This window comes from Gymnogyps californianus, chromosome 11, assembly GCF_018139145.2.
Source record: "Gymnogyps californianus isolate 813 chromosome 11, ASM1813914v2, whole genome shotgun sequence".
In the NCBI taxonomy this organism is placed as follows: Eukaryota; Metazoa; Chordata; class Aves; order Accipitriformes; family Cathartidae; genus Gymnogyps; species Gymnogyps californianus.
Genome location: NC_059481.1, coordinates 20,040,141 through 20,065,347, shown reverse-complemented (window position 1 = coordinate 20,065,347; position 25,207 = coordinate 20,040,141). Strand labels below are relative to the sequence as shown.

The 25,207-nt window shown below is 41.1% G+C and overlaps 1 protein-coding gene across 1 annotated transcript; it reads right to left on the bottom strand.

Annotated features, from left to right (window-relative positions):
* Positions 1-218: 218 nt before the first annotated feature.
* On the bottom strand, positions 219-24,888 carry SYNM (synemin). The gene is made up of 4 exons (XM_050903627.1): positions 24,103-24,888; positions 18,160-18,284; positions 9,259-9,332; positions 219-7,720 (listed from the first exon to the last, which is right to left on the bottom strand). Exons 1-4 carry the CDS (start codon positions 24,886-24,888, stop codon positions 3,903-3,905), a joined length of 4,803 nt encoding a protein of 1,600 aa, XP_050759584.1. The 3' UTR covers positions 219-3,902.
* Positions 24,889-25,207: the final 319 nt, after the last annotated feature.

Sequence of the window (25,207 nt, the reverse complement as noted above, 5' to 3'; positions counted from 1 at the left end):
TGTAGTTGCAATAAAGAATACGGTATGTTTTGCAATCATTTCTAGTATCAACATGAAAGAGGTATGCCTTTGCTGGAATGAAAAATTATGTTCATTCTTTGAACTGAAATTAACTCATCAGTCTGAGAGGCCTTAGAGCAAGATATTTATAGACATGAAGTCCTTTTTCTTTGACAATGCAGCCTTAAAAACATCAGACAGGAAGAAAGAAAAACATCTGCGTTCATTTTGATTGTTTAATACTCAAGAGTGAAAAAGTGTAAAATCACAAAGCTTGTACCACCACAAAAATGGTTTCATTACAAATGACCAAAACACAAGCTGCCTGCAAAGTTTCACACAGCTGACATCAACAAACCCAGTTTCAACATTCTTACTGTCTTTTTAAACACCTGCTATTCACAAACATCAGTCAATACAGAGTTCTAGGTCTCTCACACATCTTTCTTATATTCTGTGCTGTGTTTGCTTTCTAGACCTGTGGTTTACACATTTGGAAAAGTGCCCCACTTCTGATCTATATCAGCATACAAATACATAGTTTTTACCCCCCAAATTACTAATTATATTTTAAAAGCATTTTGTTTAATCCAAACTCAGCATTAAAGTTCTTATTTGTATTTAATGAAAAGCACAATGTATACGAGGAAGCTTCAGAAGTGCACGCTGACCGAGGTTATATCGCCAATCCTTTCAGCCACAGGTTATAATACTTATGCAGAAAGTGATCATATAGGGTGAGTTAGTACATCAGACAGTAGGTTATATTTGCTCTTGCTAGTAATGCATGTACCTATGGCCCTGATTCTGTAAATGCAACCATTAGGCCTGCAGGATGCGACTGTCCACCTAACTACATTTTGTTGCCTGAAGGTAGTATTATCCAAAAGCTATCATTATGTCAAAAAGTCTCAGGTTAATGAGAACTAAATGGAAAATGGGCAGCTTACACAAACATTTTTAAAACTTAAACCCTTTTTACATGAAATATCTTTGTTTTCACAGCCTGAAAGTATTCATGCAAAGGAACTGTGCATATATTTAAATGTTATAGTAATGCACATTTCCAGTTCCCTACAATAAACTAACTTTCCAACAGTTGATTAAAATCCTGATCTTAAATAGAACTAAAGAAAGTACACAGAACAATTTTTCCCTCCAGACAATCAAAATAGAAATATATCTTAGTATAACCTACTACATCTGACAGTGATGCGTAAAGGAGCTGTTGTTGCCTCAGTGCAATCAATACTGATTTTTTTTTTTTTTTCCCTCCTTCAATGCTAAGGCCATCTACATTTTGTGATTCACTTGCTCCTTACTGGTTTATTCCTTCATCTGACATTATAATCCTCTGAGCAGGTGAAGATAAACATAACAGTGTTGATATAGTTGTTCCTAAGGAGCATGCTTGTTAAAGATTCCACAAGGTATCAATAAATGGGTTTGACCTTGTACGTAGCTTTTTGTTGGTGACACAATACATTTTCTGCAGATATTCTTGGAGAAAACTAACACTGATTTTTTTTTTTTTTTAACTCTGTTGCTTATTACAGACCTGATTTCTTCCTTTATGCAGTTATTTAATACTTGAAGTACAGAATCTGATTGCTTGCAGTTAGGCATCCAGCTGGAAAATTCTAGCTTATACACAATTATTAAAATAAACACAAAGATGTTACCATCTTTAAAATCATAGGGTCAGCTAAGGAAACAAACATATAGGATGATATTAGAAGTATTACAATTAATAACACCCTATTTATAAATGGAAGCACAAGATCTTTTTTGAGCATATATGAATAATTTTGAAAAAATATTATCCATTACACAGGGAACAGTATAAATAAGCTTAGCATACATGCCTTTAGTGCTTCTACACAACTCAGTTTCCTATTCCTTTTCCAGCTGTTGGTTACACTTCCAATTTCAACAAATGATTTCATAGTACATGATCGAAAAATACCCAATCCCGAGTACACTGGTACTCACACTTATACAAAATGAGGAAAATGTACAGAAAATTTTGCAGTGCAGACAAACCTCATGAGTTAATCTTTGGAACATTAATAGCTTTGTACAGTTTCTAACTTAGTTAATAAGGCACACAACAATTAAACTGTCCCATATCTGAAACAGCATGATATGTCAGTCAGCATGGAGCTTCTCTTTAGCTTTGCATTTACATTCATATTATAAAGTAGCAGTCAGTTTTGAAAAATCTAGCTTCTGTTAATATTAAGGAATCTGAAAAGTGACTAGCCATGCCAGACTAAGATAGTTTAACTGGATTCTAATATGGATTAGCACACACAAAACTATGCTTACATAACCACAGGAAAAAAATTCTGAATCAGCGACCACTGGACTGGCACAACATAGCCATCCAGATACAGGTGTGTTTCTACTCTGCAGAGAAGGTGTGAGAGAGTGAGTGTGCTTGTGTGTTTGTGTGCATGTAAAAATAGCAGCTTCTCATTTGTGTATCCTATTTCTCATATGTGTCCAGTATGGTATCTTCTTACCCCAGTGACAAAAATATTTTGGCTGCTATTTTTGCTTCTGCTAGCACTGCACAGTTTAGTACAGTTAGTGGTGCTGGCTTCTGATCTGGACTTTGAAGTCACTGAATTATAATTGTAAAGTTAAATTATGTCCTTCATTTAACCAATGTGCAATCCAAGTGAAATTAGCTTATTTTCAAATGATTTAAGTAGAAACCAACTTTGGCCTGAGGCCAATGTTACAACCAGTAAAAAAGAAGAAAAAAGAAAAAGGAAAATTCAAACCTCAGGTTGAGTTTGCAGGGCTAGTAATTGAAAAGGGCATCTTCTCATTTGTAAACAAAGAAAGGATTATCTGGAAATTACTTGACACACAATCATCATAAGTGTCATCAATGCCATTTTTACAAGTTTTCTTCAGAACAGAACACACATTAGCTAATTTCACCGTGTTAAGAAATTAGGCATTATGTAATAATGTTTGACACTTCACACTTACCTTTAGCAATACCTAGTATCAAGGTAACCCATATGCTGCAAAATAAGTTGATGTTATTAACGTACATAGCCACTGAAGCTGTAAAGAGTTCTCCTTACTTCAGTGGAAATACTATCCAGCCTACTTTTAAAATTTGTTTTCTTTTTAAAGATATGAAATGTACTACTGTCTAACCATAAAAATCACTATTTCTCATTAGGAATACTGTGAGAAATTCTTGCTTCAGTGTTACCTCTTTCTTTTTTGCACTGCATTCTAGCTATACAAATAATATCATTTTTGTCAATTCTTGCTATGCTTAGTTTGATCCTACAGAATTGTATTTATTTTTTGTAGCTGTAATAACTGTATCTTAAAATGTTTTCATTAGGTATTGCATGTAAGTACACAGAAATGGAACTGAAAATCAGCTACCTACCACTCTCATTAGTCTTATATTCTGTTATATTTGTGGTTAGTAGGTTGAGATTTAAATAGAATTGCTGAATATTTTAGTAACCAAGTACAATACAGTATTCAAAAAAAAAAAAAAAAAGGAAAAGTTCTATTCAAGCACACACTTATTAATTGACCTGCTATAAAACAAACAAAACATATAATCCTTTGAATTCCCCAGTAGCAAATTCCTGTCTCTATGGGTGGAAAAATCTGAAATTAGTGGACACAGGTCTCTGAGGAAAACATATTAATAGCATAATTTCTCCCAAAAATAAAATTTCCAATAAAGCAAAAAGTGTGCTGAATAGGTAGAGGCTTAGACTCAATACTTCTCAGTCCATTATTAATAATCTAAATAGTTTGAGTGTTTCCCCATCCCTTTTTTTCTCTTTTTAAAAAAAAAAGGATAATCAAAAATATGTATAAACAAATTACTAAGTAGACTTCATTAAAGAGTCCTTTCAGAACCACTGTCCATCATTATCATCATCATCTTCCTCCTCATGGTCCAGATAGAGAAGAGCGACTTTCTTTTCATCAGAAATAACTGACCTTTGGTCTACCATTCTTTGCAACTGTACAGTTTTATCAAAAAGTGACTTTTCCACTACCTTTTCACCATGATCTTGAGAAAAACTGGAGGGAACATAGCCTCTTCTCTGATTTTCGTTTTCTACAATCTGGTCACTTTCAACTACAATCTGTGACTGACTAACAGAAGGGTCTTGCTTATTGGATATGAGCATTGTTGCTTGCTGTTCTCCACTTTTTACTGTAGATATTCCACCCATATTGGAAACATCCATTTGAAAAGTAAAAGATGTTTCGTTGGATCCTACTTTAATATGCTTTACAGACCTACTGCTCTCAGATGACTCTTCTGTTTGTGAAAGATCTTCCAGTGTTTCAGAAATAGGTCTTGTAAAGATTATTTGCTCAGCATGAGTTTCTACAGGACTTATTTTAACATGCCTGAAAGAACTATTGGTATCTGAGCTTCCTTCATTCTCTGCAAGATGTCCTCCTTTGTTAATGAGCTCTGGAGTTTCAGAAAGGGAGCCCTGATATATGATTTGTTCAGTGGTTTTAACTCCCACTTGACCTAGTCTAACACGCTTTATTGAGCCTTCTGACAGAGTCTGGTCTTCCAGTTCACTGATTTCTGTGTGCTCAGAGATAGGCCCCTGGTAGGTGATTTCTTCAGCTGTCATAAACTCTTGGGGACCCAACTGAATGTGTCTGACTGAACTTTCTGTCTGTGAGAAGTCTCTAGTGTCACTGACCTCCACTTTACCAGAGATTGGTCCTTCAAAGATAACTTGCTCAGTATGAATCTCTTTTGGACCTAATCTAAAGTGCCTTATTGATCTGCCGACATCCACAGACCCTTCTGTCTGAGAAAGGTTACCTGAGCTATTGAGCTCCAAAGAGTCTGAAACAGGCCCTTCAAAAGAGACTTCTTCAGTTACTTGCCTTGATCCTACTGTGACATGTCTGGTGGACCTGTTGAAGTCTGTTGAAAACTTCTGGGAAAGATTTCCAGAATCAATCTCCTCTACAGTTGTAGTAATGGGGCCTGTATAAATTACTTCTTCTGTGGTCTGGATTTCTTTAGGACCCAGTTTAAAATGCTTCACAGATCGGCTAAACTCTGATGATCCTTCTGTCTGAACAATATCTTCTGTAGCACTGAGCTCCAGCATTTCAGAACCAGGCCCTTCATATACAATCTGCTCAAATCTCTGAACTTCTGCTGGACCAACCTTAATATGCCTGACGGATTTGGTCTCATGGGTTGATTGTGGTGAGTGAGAGACTTCTCCAAAATCTGCAGTTTCCACAACCGAACCGTCATAAATAACTTCTTCAGTGGTATGAAAAGCTGTGCCACCACTCCTCCTCATTGTGGATGAGTTATAGATTTCTTGATCAGCCAGAGGAGTGTATTTACCACTGGGGGAAGAAACATCTATATTGCTTCTACCATCAACAACTCTCTCCAAGCTGTCTTTTTTCAGGGAGTGCAACGTTGCCTTCTCCTTCTCACTTGCAATTACTTCACCAAGCTGAGCTACATCGAATTCATCCGTATTAAGGGTCTGTGACAGATTGACTTCAGCAACAATTGTCACCAAGCCACCCTCCTCCGTTCCATCAACTTTTTTGATATCAAATTCTAAGCTACTAGAGTCAGCTTGATTTTCTTTTGTTAATGCAGACAGTTCCTCTTTCACACTTTCTGGGAGACTGCCCTCCAACTGCTCCAAAGCTTCCTTCAATTGATGTTTAGGGTCCTTTGTTTCCTTTGATAATAGCCCTTTTATTGAAGTCTGAAATTCATGGGGAATTTTAATTTCTTTTTCAATAACAATGGATTCAACATGGGATGTTTCAGCTTCAGGATGCTTTTTTAAAATATGGGCACTTGCTTCCTCCCCTACCACTTGATATGTTTCTTCTGGAGAGCTTACACCTTCATGTCTCTTACTTTGTGTGCCTTGCAAAAATTCATCTTGCCAAGAATATTTAATAGTTGATTCTTCTTCTATATGAATTTGCCCATATACTGAGTCATCGTCTTTTTCATTAATAATAGGATGATCATCAGGAACAGATACAAAATATTTTTGTTCAATAGGTGAGTCATCTTCCTCAGTTACTTCTTCCACATGAGTTAAACTCTCATGGCGTTGTTTCTTCTTTTTAACATCTTCATACGTGAACGTTATGTTTTGTTCCTCCTCCTCACCGTAACACCTCTCTCTCTCAGGGAATGTATCTTCCACTTCCTCTACTTCAAAAGGTGTTGAAAAATCAGTCCTTTCATCAGTGGCATAATCTAGTGGCTCCTCTACAATCTCAACGTTAACAGACATGTTCTTTCTGCCCTCATTTCCTTTCAGGCCATGATGTACTATATCTTCTATCTCCTCTTTGGAAGGAGTTCCCTCAACACCCTCTCGAACCACTTTTCTAACATCCTGGTTTGACAGACCTCCTACGTCAGCTTCATCAGAAATATCTATGTTTTCTTGAACCTGGGATTGCACTGTGATCTCAGTCTTTATTTTCCCATCAGCTGGTTGTTGTTTCTTATTAAAATAGGTCACTTTGGTGTCTGTTGATATTTGTGAACTAGAAGACTGCGTAAAACTTTTAAGAATGTCAGCAACAATATTCTCTGCTATATTTTCAGTTGACAGAGTTCCCATTTTATGACTTCTGTCACTAATTCGCTCTTCATCTTTCAGACTGGATTCCGCTTCTGAAATACTCACTTTGTGAATTTCAGCAGGCTTAGTTTCATGGTCATCTGTTTCTCTTCCTATGGAAGTTTTAAAACCTTGTAACCTTATTTCTCTATTACTCTGAGATTCTTTGTCAGGAGCAGGCATTTCAAGACTGATAGGTATGTCAATGACTTCTTTGCTTCTTGATTCCAATGCCGCATTTGTATCTTTTTTGGTTGATTCGCTTTTCAAAGTTCTTGCATTGGAAATATCACTCCCTGTTAACTTCTGGTTAATGACTTCCTCACGGATGTATTTTTTCTGCTCAGTCTTCCTTCCAAAATCAACGCTTCTTTCTTCTGTAAGAGGTTTGTCATCTGTTTTCTTTATCTCCTCCTTTGTTTGTTTCTCTAGCTTATCTTTTTCTTTCAGCAGAGATTTTTTCTCTTCAGTTGGTTTGCTGCCTCCTCTTTTTTCTTTTAGTGTGGTCCGAATTTCAGTTATGGTTTCTTCATATTTAGATGGTTTAAAATTGGTATTCAGCTCATAACGCGGAAATCTAGTGAAGCCTGGTTTTGTCGTTATATTTTCAGAAATCCCTGGCTTTGTGTCAGGCTTGTGGTCCTTGTGTGATCTTTCAGCATGTGCTGATTCTTTTGAAAAAGATACTGTGGATGAAGTTGTAACTTCTATTTTCTTTCTTTCTGGAATTGTCTTTTGCTGCATTTCAGTGTTTTTCCAGCTACTGTAGGCTGGAGTAAATGTTCTTAAATCTTTGTGGTCTGTTACAATCCTTTCATCCTTTGTAACAGTTGTTGAAGGGTGATATATTGAACCAAGTACACCTCTTCCAAAAGCTCTTCCACTAGCTGTTGTCTGTGATCCAGCCTGTGTTGACTGAGCTGAATAACGTGCAGAACTGCTAGTATTTGTCACTGGCATTCTATGTCTTGTATCAGTGATCCTGATAGCTGGTGAAGCTTTATTTCTATTTCTTTCTTGATAAGTAGAGTAAATATCAGTGTAGTTATATGAAGTGTTTATAATATCTGCAAAAAGAGCATAGGTAACCAAAGATTAAAATAATGGCTGGTATCTAAAATAATATAAAATAGAGGGCATGAACTAAGAAATTTGATACTAAATTTTTGAAAGAAATAAGGGCTTCATTTTCAGTGGAGTTTTGTAAAGGCATTCCTGTAGGTTTTGCATTATAATTAAGTCTATGCATAAATTATATTAAAACTGAAAGCAAAGCTTTTTACTAAATTGCAAGTTCTTGCTAATTTTACCTGTTGTGAGCTGCTGGGTATTATAGCATTTACTTAAGAATTACAACTTTCATATTTATATTAATGTTCATTTACATTTACAACTTCTTATTAAATAATATATGCTAATATCCTAGGCTTGGTTTTTGATTCATTAGTCAAAGTGGCCTGAAGTTTCTCAGTTCCTATTGAGAATTAATGGCATACCTGCCACCACATACTGGAAACTGAAAACACAAATACAACCCTTCACAGCCACAAGACACAACAAGGTACAACAAGGGAGAGAAATAAAGAACCTTTTAAGCTATGTCTATACAATTTAATAAAATGTACCAGCAATCATTGTCTGGCTCTAAGACCAACCAGCACTGCACAACTCAAATCTCCTACTCCTAAAAAGCTAGCCACATCTCCTCTGACTTTTGGTAGTGTTTCCTGGTCTGTGGTAACCACTGAATATGCCTGAGCATTGTCTGCAAAAGTACTGGCTAGTCCAGATCAAAACTGTGCCAGGCACAGTGCTGACAATGTAACAGCATAGGCAATTCTATGTGAGCATTTCAGCCTAGGCCCTAGTCTGTTTAATTTACTACCACAGACACAGCCTTCAGATCTCTTCTGGGACTACTGTCTATGATAGTCTGAGGATTTTAAGATCACACATTGTTAAACTCAGGAGTATTACCAAGACTAATTCTGTTATTAATAACAATGGCCATAGCAGTCAGATCGAAGGTCCAGCTTATCTAGTATCCTGTTTACAGTGACCAACAGTAGATACGTAGGGAAGAGTATAAGAACAGGGCAAGTAAATAGTGATACTTCCCTGGTATACTCTCACAGCCTCCAGAGATTTGCAGCTCCTAAGATAGAAATTGTATCTTTATGTTTAGTAAGTCTTTGATTTTTCTTTCATTACTCTGCTAAAATTTCTCTTTAAACCCACGTAAGCTTTTTAACACTCACAATGCCTCATGATGAGGAATTCCATGGTTTTAACTACATGTTTTGTTAAATACCTCTTGCTTTATACTTCAAAACTCTCTTAAGACCTCTGGGCATCCAAAAGTTCTTGCACTATTAGAGCTATGAAACATCACTCCCTACTTACCTTCTCCACTTGAGTCATGATTTTACAAATTATCTCATATAGAATAGCCCTATGTTGATTTAAAATATTAACACTCAAAACCAATTCAATATTCACTTTGCAATACACTCGTAAAAAGTATTCTTCAGGAATACTATAACACAATAGTTTCCAGTTATATTTAATTTCATTCAACATTCATTTTTTAATATTCATTTTTTACCTTGAGGCAATTTTCCTGTATGCTGATCTCTCCATGTAATAATCCACTGGTTGCTCTCCCCTTCTAACAAAGCTCTGCAAAACACATAAAAAGGCATTCCATTAAAATATTGGGAAGAATAATCATCATCTTTAACATTTATAAGTCTTAGAAACTGAAACAATTATACTGCAGTTGGGTCAGATCCTGAGTGTTTTTCACACCCCATATTTTTATTACTAGGAATGAGAAATCCTTAGCATCTTCCAGACTCCTAGTTTGCAGAGCCCAGTTCATGAGAACAATGCAGTAATCTTACAGTAGGTGACAGCAGCAGACACAGTACAGTTTTAGATCAAATCTTCCACATTAGCCAATATACTGCTTCCTGACATGGACAAGATCCACTGATTTCCACTATGGAATCATACAACCTAGCAAATTTTTCCAGAATTATGATGTTATAACAGAGTTAGAAATAAAACAAAGCCACACAAAACAGATATTCAGTAAAGCCTTCTCAGCGAAACACATGGAGATGTTTTATAAAGAAAAGGCAAAAATGAAAAAAATATTTGCAAGCAAATAGTCAGCAGCTTTCCTGCTGGTAATATAGTACTAAAGGTGTTGTTGCAGTGTGATATATGAGGGAACTGTTACAGCCAGGATTTGTAAGTTCTATCCTTTTCAAATGAAAATTGAAGGAAAGTATTACTTCTACTGTCAAACACTGGCTAATGCTGGAGGAAACAACTTACAGTATTAAAGAACTATTCTTAGTTCCTATTCAATTGGAAATCAACACAACATATTTTACAACAAAGGACTAGGAAAATTCTTTGTGACAGAAACCGCTTGGTTTCTTTTAATGACACCTCTGTTTGTCCCCTCTGTTCCTCAGCCTTCCATTCATCCTTTTTTGCAGTGACACTCTAATAGCTTCCGTAGTTCCAGGAAGCCAGCACTTCCACAGGACTACTGTGGTCAAGGCTTCCTCTTGTTGACCAACCAAGACACTGTGTTAGCTCAGCAGCAATTGATCAGAAATGGACAGGACACCAATTTGCTTACCTTTATGTTTTGGAAATTCTATCACTACAAGCAAATAGCAGAAGCAAGCAACAACTTGATAATCTGCTTCAGAATTTTGTCTACTACCTATTCTTGGTGTGCTGACGCACAGAAGGGAGACTCTTTGAGTTGCCTCTTCTGTACTGGTGACACACATTATCTGTTCTTGGAGACATTATACCCAGCTGATTGCTTGAGAACACTGGCTATCCTTCCTTTATGCCAAACTTTGTTCCCTATACAGCATGCATGTACAAGGACCACACTCCCTCGAGACCCATCTGACAGCAGCCACAGGCTTGTTCTATTCCTGCATAAGGTTACTACCCTACATTTTCTCCTTTCTACAGTGGTGGAAAGTACTCCAGAGGTACATTTCCCACAGAGATTACCGCAACTGAGGGGCAAAACATTTTCAGGAGTAATTGCTTTGCATTAAGAATATTCAAATAGGCACACAGCATACTTTTGTCCTTTGGGGGGGGGGGGGGCGGGGGGTGTAGAATTACTCAACTGCTCTAAAAAAAAATAAAACAAAATTGTTGGCTTCTTCCATATACCAAATACAAAAAGAAGATATTAGGGTGATCTTAATCAGTTCTAGAAGTTTTAGAGATGGTTATCCAGTAAGACTGAGTCTCATAATTCCTGATCAATTCTCTGGAAATCTTTGTGTGCTTTCCTTCCCTCCTGCTCTCCATATGCTTGTACTGTCTGACATAAAATATGTCTGGCCATTTTTCAAAAAAAGAAAAAAAAAAAGCAGTTTGTCCCTTTTCTACTTTTGCAGTGCTACAAGCTATGTTATCCCCCCAAAAATGCTCAACTGCAGCATTCTGGTGCAACAGCCTAGAAATTCTACGGCAGGTTTTTTCAATATGCAACGGAACGCTATAATTAGTACGGTAACTTTGGTGTTTTTATATTCACTTCTACTAGTGAGATACCCATTTCATCATTTCCAGTTTTGGAAATGCCAGATGTTTTGCACTGATAACATACAGCCGCAACATGAAAGTTGTCAAGAGTAAGGCTGGAAGATTATGATAGCCAAGGCTTCTGACTCCCTAGAGGGGGAGCTGAAAGCAATTTAGGATTGTGGTATAAACACATTTGCTGGGCATTTCTGTGAAGATTAACAAAGCAGGCATTTTAAATGTCACCTGTAGATTTCACACTTCACATGACTGATCACTTCGGACATCTTACGCTTTTTTTGGTTTCTGACTGCCTCTAGATTCAGTAGGACAATGCTACATCAGCAAAATATCATTAGTAAGGTTTTCTTTGCAATCATGGATTTGCCTAGATTCAGAAGAAAAGCCAAGTTAGAATTGCCTAACATATTTAGTGGTCACTTTACCCCTTAAAACAGGCTCGGATGGACACCTTTACTTCTATTTTGTTAGTCAAAAAACCAAAGTAAAAGCAATTTATCTTCCTCCATGTTAAGAAAGACTTTATAGGAATTAGATGACTTCAGCACACATAGAGAGTGTTCCCAAGACCAAACATCTGATCTGATGAAGCTAGTGCGTGCCAAACAAATTGCTCTGATAGACACGCGCTAGAGAAGCTGGTGATGATGTTGCAGAAACGTATCAAGGAGCTGGCAATGAAAGTGTTAACCATGATGAAGGAAACTGGGAATGTGGGTAGTTTGACTAAGGATTTCTGGCTGCTGTTAAAACAACAGTTGTTCAGTTGCTGCAGCAACGTATGAAGTCACTAAAAATAAGTTCCAAGAGGTAACTGTATATGGCAAAGGGCAACAGCACACAGAAAAGCTGGATCTGAAATATTACTACTGAAAATATGTTGTATTTGAAAATGAAAGGCAAACCTTCGTGAAACCTCTATAAAACTGGACAGTGAATCAGTGTTTTACTGTACACAGTTCATAATACGTATGTCCTCAAGCTTGTCAGATAAACAAAAAAATGTTAAACTGACTTTGGCTTAATAAACTAGCATGAGAAACTGTATTGTAATGTACTGAGCACTGGCTTGGAAGCCAGGAAACTCAGATTATGTTCCTCAGCTTGACCATAGCTTCAGTTCATGCAAGTCATTTTGCTTCTCTGTTCCTTTGCATCCTTGCCTAATACTAATCATTTAAACTATAACCTCTTCATAGTGAGGACTGCTTTTAAACTTAAACTGCCTGAAGAATAGGATGTTAATTTCAACTGTATGAACTCTTAAGTATTCACAGTAATAACAAAAAAAACATTCCTCCAAGCAGCACTCTGCTAAAAAATAACCGCGTCAGCTACTTCCTGGAAATCAGATCCCAAACGACATATACACACATTGTGTTAATACTTAGTTTAAGCGTTCCCAGAAAATATTCCAACTGTACCTTTAACTCATTATTAATGTCATTTATCTAAAGTTAGCAGCGACATGCTAGTCAGCCTGAAGCCCCGCAGTGTGCCGGATGACAATAGAAATAACTAGTCCATGAAAGCAGGTGGATGAGATAAACTGGTTGGGGTGGGGAGAGAGAAGTTACCAAAAACAAAAAGATGCAGTGCAAATGTTATCATGGTCATTCACAACAGCAATGACTTTGTTTCACCTACAGAAACCCAGAATCTCAGATGGGGGCAGTTAGCCAGCAGGCTGTAAAAATTCATCCTCTCTATCCTAGGTATTTGGTAAGGAGTTACAAAAAAAAAAGCTCTCCAGGAAGTGGAATGGAGGAAGCATTTGTAGGGGTGAAGGCCGCTCCACATCTTTTTTCCATCACGGGATGGGAAGACAAGCACTGCATGAAGAACAGCAGGTAACTGACTGCCAGTTAAATTCCCTGGATGTAGAAAACTCAGAATGTTCTCAAAATAAAACAAATATAGGAATAGGACATATTGCATGGTACAAGTTGTAAACAGGAAGTAATGAAACTAACTGAAAAAGCTGTGGTGAGTAGCTGAGGAGGCCTTAATGCTGGTGATGATTTCTTGAGAGGAAGGCATGGAAAGGGTCAGAAGAAGTGTTGATGGAGGAAACCAACTGCAGGAGGATTGGAAAGTATGCCTGTGTTGGGTTTGTGTGGCCGGGTTTTGGTAGCGGGGTTTGAGGGGCTACAGGGGTGGCTCCTGTGAGAAGCTGCTAGAAGCTTCCCTGGCTCCAAGTCAGACCTGCCTCTGGCCAAGGCTGAGCCCATCAGCGACGGCGGTAGCGCCTCTGTGACAGCGTATTTAAGAAGGGGAAAAAAACCTGCTGAAAACCTGCAGCGGAGAGAGGAGTGGGATGCGAGAGAAACAGCCATGCAGACACCGAGGTCAGCAAAGAAGGAGAGGGAGGAGGTGCGGGGGAGCAGAGATTCCCTGCCGCCCGTGGTGAGAGGGCAGGCTGTCCCCTGCAGCCATGGAGGTGAATGGTGGAGCAGAGGTTCCCTGCAGCCCGTGGTGAGAGGCAGGCTGTCCCTGCAGCCATGGAGGTGAATGGTGGAGCAGAGTTCCCCTGCAGCCCGTGGTGAGAGGGCAGGCTGTCCCCCTGCAGCCGATGGAAGGTTAATGGCGGAGCAGAGATTCCCCTGCAGCCCGTGGAGGACCCCACACCGGAGCAGGTGGCTGGGCCCGGAGAAGGCCGTGACTCCATGGGAAAGCCCATGTTGGAGCAGTTCATGGAGGACTGCAGCCCGTGCAAAGGACTCGCGTTGGAGAAGCTCATGGAGGACTGACCCCCGTGGGAGGGACCCCACGCTGGAGCAGGGGAAGAGTGTGAGGAGTCCTCCCCCCGGGGAGGAAGGAGCGGCAGAAACAGCGTGTGATGAACTGACCGCGACCCCCATTCCTGTCCCCCTGCGCCGCTGGTGGCAAGGAGGTAGAGGAATCGGGAGCAAAGCTGAGCCCGGGAAAGAGGGAGGGGCTGGGGTGAAGGTGTGTTTTTAAGATATGGTTCTACTTCTCATTATCCTACTCTGATTTGATTGGTAACAAAATTAAATCGACACCCACCCCCACCCCCCCACCCCCCCCAGTCGAGTCTGTTTTTCCTCTGACCATAATTGGTGAGTGATCCCTCCCTGTCCTGGTCTCGACTCACGAGCCTTTCGAGCCTTTCCTTGTATTTTCTCCTCCCCATCCCACTCCGGGGGGGGGAGCACTGAGCCAGCGGCTGCATGGTGCTTTGTTGCTGGCTGGGCCTAAACCACAATAATGCCTGACAAGTATATTAAGAGATCCTAACAATGACCATGACAAAAAAAGAAAGAGAATTAAAAAGCAAAGAGAAAAGCAGCTTTGTAGCCTCCACTGCTTCAAAATGCAGGGTGGTAACCTAGAACAAAACATTTGCATGACACTAGGATTTCAAAGTAAAATCTTTTACCCTTCAACAACAACATATTTTAGAGAGGGCAGAAAAACTACTTAACCTATGACAGAGGCTCTGGGCAGCCTCTGCTGTTTGAAGAGAAGCAGCTTCTGATGGCTGAGGAGAAAGGCTTGATAGTAATTCTGATCCTAGGCAGATTTTCTATCTCCTTTTAAAATGAAGAGTCACACAGTGAATAATTCACCACTTCTCTCTGGAAATAAAACTTAGGCATAGTCTAAGTAGTTGCAGTTTTGCAGGGTTCCAAGAACACAGAACAAAACTGCAAGACACTTGATAAATATTTACTTCAACACTGGTGAAAGAGGATTGGGAATGAAGATTCCCATGAGGTATAACTTCATAAAGCCACATAAACTATATTTCACTTCCTGAGTGAGCCTCAGCTCCCAGAGCAGGATGGGTGAGCAGACTCAGAGAGGAAGTACGCTTGGTCCTTGGGGAAGGGTGTTCCTTGCAACAGTGATCCTTCTTGCCAGTCCAGGAGCAATCTTTGACTAACGGAAAGAACTGGCTTATAAAATAGGACCTGTAAGAGTTGTAAAACAAAGAGAAAATACAGGGTGGGAGGTACAAACAAAGCTCCAAGAAGTAGACCAGATACCACACCCTTAACCTATGCCAGGAGAAGAGGAGGTGCCAAGGCCCTCATGGAAACTTCTCAGTGGAAAGTTCAGGATGTTGAACTAAGTGTGAATAAGTGCCTTTCGTTTCCAATATGCACAAGCAAGGGTATATGCCAGCATCCTTTGTGAAAACAAACTGAAGCTGGCTTCACATGCCCTGGTTATCACAGATAAAGAGACCTGAGAGAGGAACAGGATTTGATAAAGTAGATAGATGAGCAGTCCAGAATTCTCTTACTGGACAGCTTACTAACTGGATCCATACTAATCCTCTCCCACAGCAGTGTTGATAAAGGCATACAGTAGGGAAGGCATTATTTTCTTAAGTGAAGGGAGACTAAGAAGAAAAGAGGAATAGGTAAAACTGCATAAATGTAAAAACACAAATCAAAACAACCACTTTTCAGCTTCTGATATTTTAAAATAATTTTGTTTGCAGGCATTAGATAGCATGTTTTCTGATGTGTAGCAAGGCCCATTTCTCTGTTTTCATCTGTAGATCTTTTTCAGTAGGTAGATGCTCATTTGTCCACTGAAGTCTGCCTTGCCAACGCAATCAGTAATACAAGTTGCATTCACTACAATCGGATGAAGAAACCCTACAGGTTAAGGAGCTTCTTAACTGGACAACAAACATATGCTGCAGGCGATGCTGAATTGTTCTCCTTTCATTAACGAGGGCAGGGAATCCTTAGAAACCAATAATGCTCAGATAATCAGTGATAGGACCTCTGGAGAAGTTCCAGAATTTAATGGGCTTACAAGGTTTTACAGAGCAGAAGCACTGACGGTTCACTTATTAGCTACGAGCATGTCCAAACAACTAAATATCTGGGCATTATCATTCCTACTTCTGGATGAATACTAATCACTGAAACAATTCTGATAATTCTATTATTGTGAAAGTGCTAATCCCATTTTGCAGATGAATAAACCAAGGGAGAAAGTTTAAGTGACAACAGTAAAAGTCAACATCAGAACTAGGATTAAATTTAAAAGAATCCTGTGTTTTAGCAAAGTTAACAGAATTAACACGCACAGATAAGGATCACAACTGGCCACCACTTCCATAGTTTCTCTTCTACTAGTAATGCTCCAGATACTACTGGCTTTCCAAGGATCACAGGGATCCCACTCCACCAACAAACATCCAGGTACTGTTGCTCACCAACTGACTGCAAATTACTTGTCCCACATACTGCTTGTGATTTCATCTTGTCCAGAAGCCAGCCTTGGTCTGTACCTCATAGCACTCAATACTTGCGGCATCTTGAACAGACTGTTTCTGCTTTTTGATGGACTACAGACATCCTTTGCTCAGTAGTCTGTTATCAAGCTACTCAGAAGTTACTCTTTCAAGCTTCTCATATTTTCAGTTATGCAACTACAATTAAATTTCGTATTTATCAGTGGATTGCTTTAGTCTACACATTTCACCCATAATTCAGCTGGTGCCATCTTTATCCAGACTTAGATGCTTATTGGTTCATAGCAATGTTACATGTTTAGAACACAGCATTAACGCTTTAGGACACAGACGCATATATCATATATAACTGGTAATACATATATAAACTGGTATACCTGTTTACACAGGTTGAGTATGAATAACACACACAATATAGACAAGCTGATGACTGAGGCATACTCCTTAAAAAGGATACGGAAGTAGGCTGACATTAAATTTTTGCAAATTATTACTTTGCTCAATAAGAATTGCACTTCTGTGTATTTGAAGATCAGTATCTCAATGAAATTTATTGAAAATATTGTGCTAGTTGTACAAAAAAAACCATGATCTTTACAATAAGGTAGTATCTTCCTCCAGTTCATAGGTTTTGGTTTGATTTTGTGTTGGTTTTTTTTTTCCTTCCAAATCGCTTTTATGCCATGTGCCAACTGATAAATCATGATTCTCTAGACAGGAGAATTACTCTGGCTTTTCAACCCCACAGCTACTAAGTGGCTAGAGAGATATACAGTAATGAAGATTCACTAGCAGAGATGTTGTTTGCTGATACCTCACGCTTGATCCAAACATGTTTCCATAACAAACCAAGGATGGAGAAAGCCAGGATTTAATCAAACAGACTTTTCTGTTATCTTCCCACTATCCTACAACTGAAACAAGAATGGGGAACTCACTACTTACATCGATGCTGCAGGTGGCCACTAGTCAACATATTTAACCAATGAAATGTGCCGTATAACTTGACAGATGGCAACTACACTACTTCATGCTTTATTGATTGCAATTTAGGGATACTGGCTCCTCAGCTCGTAATCAAATATTGCGTCAATAATTCACATCAATTTGATACTAACTTGACTAGGACTAAGGAGGTTTCTTACATATCACTATATTTGTACAAAGTTAATAGGATTCCTATGGATTATCTTGGCTTCTCTAACATGTTGTTCTGGGGACAGAGGAATAGAACGAATTACTACCAGAGATAGTTTTGCTTGAGTGATCAAATTCTAGTCACCTCTGCCCACTGGTAATTCTTATCAGTGTTACTAATGAATAACGGTATTTTACTATTCTTACAGTCTTCCCAGAGATCTCAGGCAACTCCACATGTATTAGCAGCCTTCTGAAGGGGTGTTATCTTCCTTTCACAGACAGCACAGTCAAGCACAGAATGGCAGCCTGACCCATGTCACAGAACAAGCCAACAGCGAGCTAAAAACTGATATTAGGGGTCCATTCGCTCTATTTAACAAACCGCAATACATGCAAGGAGTCTTGATCTGAGACTCTAAAAGTAGCTGTCTCTATTTTAAATGCTGGAAAGAGGATGAATGGGGCTCCTGTATCCATAAAAAGAGATTTAAGTTATCCTCCGATCAGACAATTGAGTGTGACCGCAATTCTTACCTGTAGGTTTCAATTTCAAGGATGAGACCTGCTTTCACCTGCAGTAGTTCTTGATAGTCCTTCAGGTAATCTGTGATTGACATGGTGAGGAACTGCTTTTCTTCTTCTAGGGCGTCGATTATCCTCTAAAGAGAAATATTGATTTTTAGTTTTGAACTAACAAAAATCTGTACACTTGAATGCCTAAAAACTTTGAATTTAAAAAAAAAAAATCTGAGACAACAATAAATCAATTAACTCTACCCCAGCCAAACCCAGCACAAACATATTGATTTATGATTATTTATTGATTTAGCTTTGTCCTAACTGCTACTCAGAAGATATACAAGCGTTTGCTCATTTTCATCTTGATAACTAAATATAACTTTGTACCTTCGGGGGGGGGCGGGGTGTGTGTATGGGAGGAGTGTAGTTTATATGACACCCACAAATGACTTGAGAGAAGCAGAACTGATGAGATAGTAGGTAAGGCCTGCCCACCTTTCTTTAACAAGTTTTGGAAACGGAGAAAGGGACTGATGAGCAGAAAAATACCAAAGTCCAAAATTATCTAAATTTGAACATACCCTGAAATACCAAATGGAAGATTAAATACTGAATAACAGTACACAACAGAAAAAGCAACGAAGACGTATGCAACGGAATGTTAAGATTTTATTTAGACCAAGACAACTGACTCTCATGCTCATGAAAAGAACATCAAGGAAGCAAGTGCTTTAATCACTGGTGTTACCTTTCACATGAAGGGCAAATTGCCATCTTCCGGAAAATAAGCCCTCCCCTGATAATTGAGAGGAGCTTGTTCAGTACAGACTCCGAACGAAAAGTATCAGTATTAGCTGTTCAGTGCTGTTCTTAATGGTTTCCTCGCTGTGGACAGAATCTACTAACCCAGATCAATCCTCCTCAGCCAGCAAATTGATGCTAACTGAAATGCTATAGATTACACTTTGTTCTGGGGGCTGGGAAGACAGAAATTAAATCTCAGCAAAGGCCTGATTCTACTTTGTTCACATCACTCTGCACTATACAAGGACACTGAACTGTCATTTACAGAGCAAAATCTCATACACATGTACAATACTGAACAGGAATCCATGACAGCATATTTTAGATTGCATCCTAACAAATGCTTTGCAATACGAACTGGAAGATCAAGACACTGATAGTCTAGTTTTAAAAAATTCAAAATACATCACTTATACGCAGAAGTGTTCAAGTATCACAGTATGAGCAATAGCATAAAAATGAAGATACAGCAGGGGACTCCCCAGATTGGTTAATGCCAGTATGCTATGCTAGGCAGAAGTAAGGTTTAAGAACTAAGAATATATTATGGCTGTGTGCTGGCATTTCAAACATTAATAGTTTTTGTTTGGGTTTTTTGTTTGTTTGGGTTTTTTTTAAGTAAAAAGAAAGCTTTATGAAGGAAGCTGCCTGTATCTTCATATACGTGTGGGCATATCTATATAACACACGTTAATCTATTTCTTCATTTTTATTTGCAGCTGTTGTTAAGTGATTATACTGATGTTTTCTTTGACATGACAAACCTCGCCTACAGTCTTCAGTGTACCTAAAACTCCCTTTTTATGGCAGAAGACAAATCATATCTGCATATCTGAAAAGCACTATCAACCATCCAACAGCCTCATCCAGACTGCAGTGGAGGTAACATCCTGTATGGTCACGCACAGCGGCAAGCAGAACCACTGACCTTTAGCGGCTCTGAGGGAACAATCGTGTTCAAGAACTGACACAATGGAAAATCCCAAGATGAGAAGGGAAGAAAAGTGCCAGGCCCTGCTTTTAAACGGAAAAGGCTATCAAGCAAGAATGGACAGGGTGTTGACAGAACCAGAAGAGTCAGCAGAAGGAGCAAAAGAAGAAAGACTGAATCTCTACGGGACCAACCCCTAAAGGTCTAAGAGCTCTGATACAAAACATGAAGTGATTCAGGTGTTTGTTGCCTCCCCGATTAAACATAGAGACTAACCTATACATGTGCGTGCATATGTTAAAAAGAGCTTCACAATGCACAGGTCTTGCTGAAGTCCCAGAAGAATCTATATGGGGAATCTGTACACTGGACTACAGAGTGTGTGTGGAGCTCTGAAAGACTGGGGATATTCACACCTATCTAAAGACATAGGAACTTCAGTCCCTCACCCCTAAGTTCTGTAGTCTGGGTTTGAAAAGCCACCTAGATTCTACCCACTGGATTTGGAGAGCACTTGGGATCCAAAAGTTTGAGTTAATGATTACCATAAGGGGCTACATAACTCAGCCAGCTGTGTAATAGTTCTAAAGGAATTCATTCCAACAGGAGCAGACATTGTATAGACTGGATGGCAGACAGCCACTCATCTAGCCCTCCAGTCATTGATGCTTAAACATAATGCAGAGGACAATTGGTCTTAAGTCCTGTTTCCAAGCATGCCAAAAAGTACATACACCACTTTGGCACAGTTCAGGAGATTGCAAGCCGACAAACTTCCATTTTGCAAAAGGTAACCTGTATTGTTGCAGCTGTGTTTGCTTCACACAGGACTTTCTTGGAAAGATTTGTTTCTCAACCACATCAATCCCATGCCCCCCCAATGTCCTGCTAAAACTAAGTAGCTGAACAGAAGTGATTTTCTCACCCTTCAGCTGTTCCTTTCCAGGCAGCAGTGGGAAATTTTAGAAGGGCAGTAGGGGGAAAAGAATTTACTTGGGTTGTCCAAGCTGCACCTATTCAGGGAATAAAGAGAGGATTCCAGGTTCCAGCCCTTTCCATCTGGTACTATTTACCGATCCCATAGCTCACTCAGTGGCTCTGCAGAGGAGGAACTGACACTCTGCACTTAGCTGGCTAGAAACTGGTACACAAAAAAATGCATGACATTGATATTACATGTTCATTTGACAAGATGTTTTCTTCTCTGGAGCTCTCAACACTGACGCAGGAACCAATCCTAAACCCACTGTATTAGTGAACAATATCTGCCTCGTTTCAAAGCAGCAGGATGAGCCATGGCCATTTTTACATCCAAAAAAATACAGGGCTTTCTCAAATCACTGAGAGTTTTTGCATAAGTATTGTCACAGCACACAGCTAAAATTATGGAAGTAAGAGACCTACTGAGTTCATCCCTTTAGCACCCAGGACCAGGGAAAACTTTCCAAACAATGTATGATTTACAGCTTGCCTGGTTCAGCTAAATTATAACTCCAAATACATCTTTCTATTTAACATTGCTGAAAGCTTTAGTGAGGATAAGGACAGTGCAGGAGGCAAAGATGGACATATAAGGCGACTGGATGATATATGGAAAATATGAATAAATCTAATTGCCATTGCAGCTGCAATGAACAATAATCACTTGACTTAAGGCTGTACATGCATATCATTTCTATGTGACACTTTACAATAAACAAACATGGAGTAGATGCTCTGTAAAGAATAGTTTAAAATCCATGCTGAACATACTTTCACCAATAAAAGAAATAATGAGGGAAGGAAAAAAGCTTTGATCACAAGAACAAAACCTGAAATAGCTGCTTCTACACATTCTGTAATTTTTCTTCCTGGATGTGAGCAAAAGATATTTTATTTCTCATGTACAATAGACTGGCCACCAGAAGAGGCCTTCCTCATTAGAAAACAAACATTTTAAATATGAAACTGTTCAGAAGTTATAAACCTTATGATATTATTTTCACCAGAATTTAAATATTATCTAGATACATATTCAAAGATAAGACAGCTCACATGTATTCAGGTTGGCTATCAAAGCACTTTTTTCTTCTTGTATTACTCAGATTTGAAGCTATTGTTCCTGTAAAATCCAAAGCACGCCAAATGCTCGTGAGAGTGAAACAGAAGTTTGTTATGTTGGTATCAAATAACAATCCATTTTTGAGTATTGAATCAGGACAATTCAAGGGCATGCATTGATTTTGAGTATCTGACTTCTACAACGGGTTGCTCTGTCTCCACTTGCTCTTCTAAATAAAATTCTTTTAAAATACAACCCGATACAGAGACAACATGCTGGTATAAAAACACCTTGCTGAGTTGAAAGAAAGAGTTAGGTATCTGAACACACCTATTCTAACTTGCTTTAGAAGAAAAACTTGTAGCATGGATATAATAAGCTCTATAAAATGCTCTTATTAAAATAACACCATATTTAAAGGTTTTCAATTTGAGTAATGATGATTGAAGATCAATGAAATTTTCATTATAAATCCCTAATAACAAATATAGACAGCAAGAAGGGCATATTTTGGAAATCAAAGTAACTTTAAATATTAGTAGGCTTATGTACATTTATATAAACTTATACAACTTAAAAAACAGGGAAAAAATGAAGAGGTTTTTTTTTCTTCTTTACATTTTCACCTGGCTTTGACTGATGGATAGATTTAATTAATGAGAGATTTACATATAACATCTTCTTCTAAAGCTTTGGAAACGTTTACATACATGACTGGAAGAATGAATTGTCCTGTCAAAAATGGAAAAAAAAAAAATTTATTTAAAAGTTAAAAGCCTTTCTGATTACTTCTTGCATACCTAATCTGCCTCAGTTCACAGCATCTGCAAACTATGCAACTTGCAAACAATCTAGCAACGTACAAAAACCAGACACACACAGAGCAACAGGTCCCAGTCCTTTCCCAATTGCCAGCACCTCCATAATCTACCACGGCTGTCGGACACAACGTGATCATTAGCACACGGGGTTCAGACAAACACCGAGCTCCAGCAGAGCGTTAATAAAAGGTCTAACAATGAACAAAAGAAATGTTGCCCTCAGGAAATCGATCGATGGTCTGGATGATCTCATATGTGCTCTCCACTCTAAATTTGATGAGCTGATACTTTGCTGTTCCAGCAGTTGCTGATCTGTTCACACGCACAGGGTGATTATACATCGTTATACCAAACGTTATTCTGACAGCAAGCAAATTCTCAGCTACAGATGCTGTAACCCTCTGTTTAACAACACCAAACATCTACCTTGAACAGACGCCGGTCACCTACATCGTTGAAGTTTTATTTCAAAAAATTCCCACTCTGCTCACTGCCTGCAGCACAGTAACGAGTCTTCCTGCCTTTAAACAACCGAAAGTTTCCTTAACTATGCTGGGGCCTACAAGCTTTTCTCTAGGCTCAGGGTGCACAAGAGCGTGTGTAAAGCAGGAAGAAAATTCAGATCATTTCTCTGATCGTGACAGGTCAACCTCAAGTCTCAGGCTAGAAAGGAAGCTTCGTGTCCCACCGCACGGGGACTCGGTTCATCTGCTCCCAGGGACCGCTCCATGTCCCATGTGCTCTTGCCAACCCGAGCAGGAGCCCTGGCAAGCCCACACGCCAGCTCCATGCTCTTGGGTACTTGCCGAGGGCAGGTTAGGAAGGGAGCACCTGTCACCAGGAAGATGTCCTCAGGGTCACCGTCTCCCTTTTGATCCCCACCCTTCGCACCCAGCTCTCCCCAAACAGAGCAGGGGGTCTCAAAGGGACTCCCTGCTCCACACAGAGGAGGGCTCAGCAGCAACAAGCTCTTGCTGGGCCACCTCCTCTTCCAGCCTGGGGAAATCCTACTGCAGGGAGGCAAAGCGGGGCGAGGAAGCCCTGGCCCATGCAGAGTCAGAGGGAGCCTTCAGAGGGGTTTAGGCATTTCCCGCAGCAGAGGCAGCAGAAGGGATGGATGAGTTAGTCTACAGGAGCGGAGCGCCAGGGTCACGGGAAATCGGGCTCACATCTCACGATGGGCCAGAACTGAAGGAAAAAAGCGAGTGGGAAGGCGGAAGGAGACTCAGAGGAGCTCCAAAGAGGGCGGGAAGGAAGCGGCACGGCTAGAGCGTCCCGGCGAAGAGGGCTGGGAGAGGCCCGGGACCAGGGGCCGCCGGCCAGGGGCCGACCCGACGCGGCGGCGGGGCACTGCCACGCACCTGGTACTCCTCCACCTCGGCGCCGTGGCGGTCCTGCAAGGCGAGCAGCTCCTGCTCCAGCCGCTCCCGGAGCCCGCACAGCTCCTGGCCTTGGCGGTGGAGGTCCTCCAGGTGCTGGCGGCACTGCCGGCTCTCCTCCCGCAGGAGCTCCAGGCTCTCCCGGCTTCGCTGCGCCTCCTGCTCCTGCAGCACCTGGATCTGCTCCTGGTAGCGCAGCAGGGTCTCCCGGCAGCTCTGGCTGAGCAGCATCTCGTAGGTCTCCTCCAGCTCCTCCAGGCTCAGCCCGGCCAAGGGGGGCGGCAAGGCGGCCAGGTCCATCCGCAGCTCCCGCATCTCCACCGCCTCCCGCCGCTGCCGCTCCGCCAGGTGCCCGTGCTCGGCCCGCAGCTGCAGCAGCAGCTCCTCCAGGGCGACGCACTCGCCCCGCAGCCGCTCCAGCAGCTCCCGCTGCCCGGCCAGCTCGGGCTCCAGGCGGCGCCGCATCGCCAGCACCTCGGCGCCCAGCAGCTGCAGCTGCTCCAACTCTCTCCGCAGGCCGTCCCGCTCCAGCTCCGCTTCCAGCTTCGCCCGACTCAGCTCCTCCAGCTGCATCCGCAGCCAGGCCAGCTCCTGCTCGGGCACCCGGAGCCCGATCAGCTCCTGCTCCCGCAGCTCCGCCAGCTCCCGCGCCAGAAAGCGGTTCTCCTCCTCCAGCTCCCGCACGCGGGACACGAAGACCCGCAGCCGGGAGTTGAGCTCCTGCAGCTCCCTCTTCTCGTCCCATCCCGCTTCCCAGCGCCGCCACATCTTGCCCGGGACGCGGGGGTCGGGGCCCCGGTGGCCCCTGGCCTGCCGGCGCTGCGCAGCTGCCGCCTCACCGCGGGGCTCTGCGCGCCGCTCCCGCCGCCGGCCCGGCCCGGCCCCGCCAGGCCCCGCCCCCGGGGCGCCCCTGCCCCGCCCCCGCCTCCGCGCCGCTGCCCTGCGGCGCCCCCTGCCGGGCTCTTGGCGCCTCCCGCCAAGTTGCTCCGAGGGGGAAGCCAAAGCCCCGCTTAGGGAGCAAAGCCCCGCTTAAGGAGCAAAGCCCCGCTTAGGGAGCAAAGCCCCGCTTAAGGAGCGCCCAGCACCG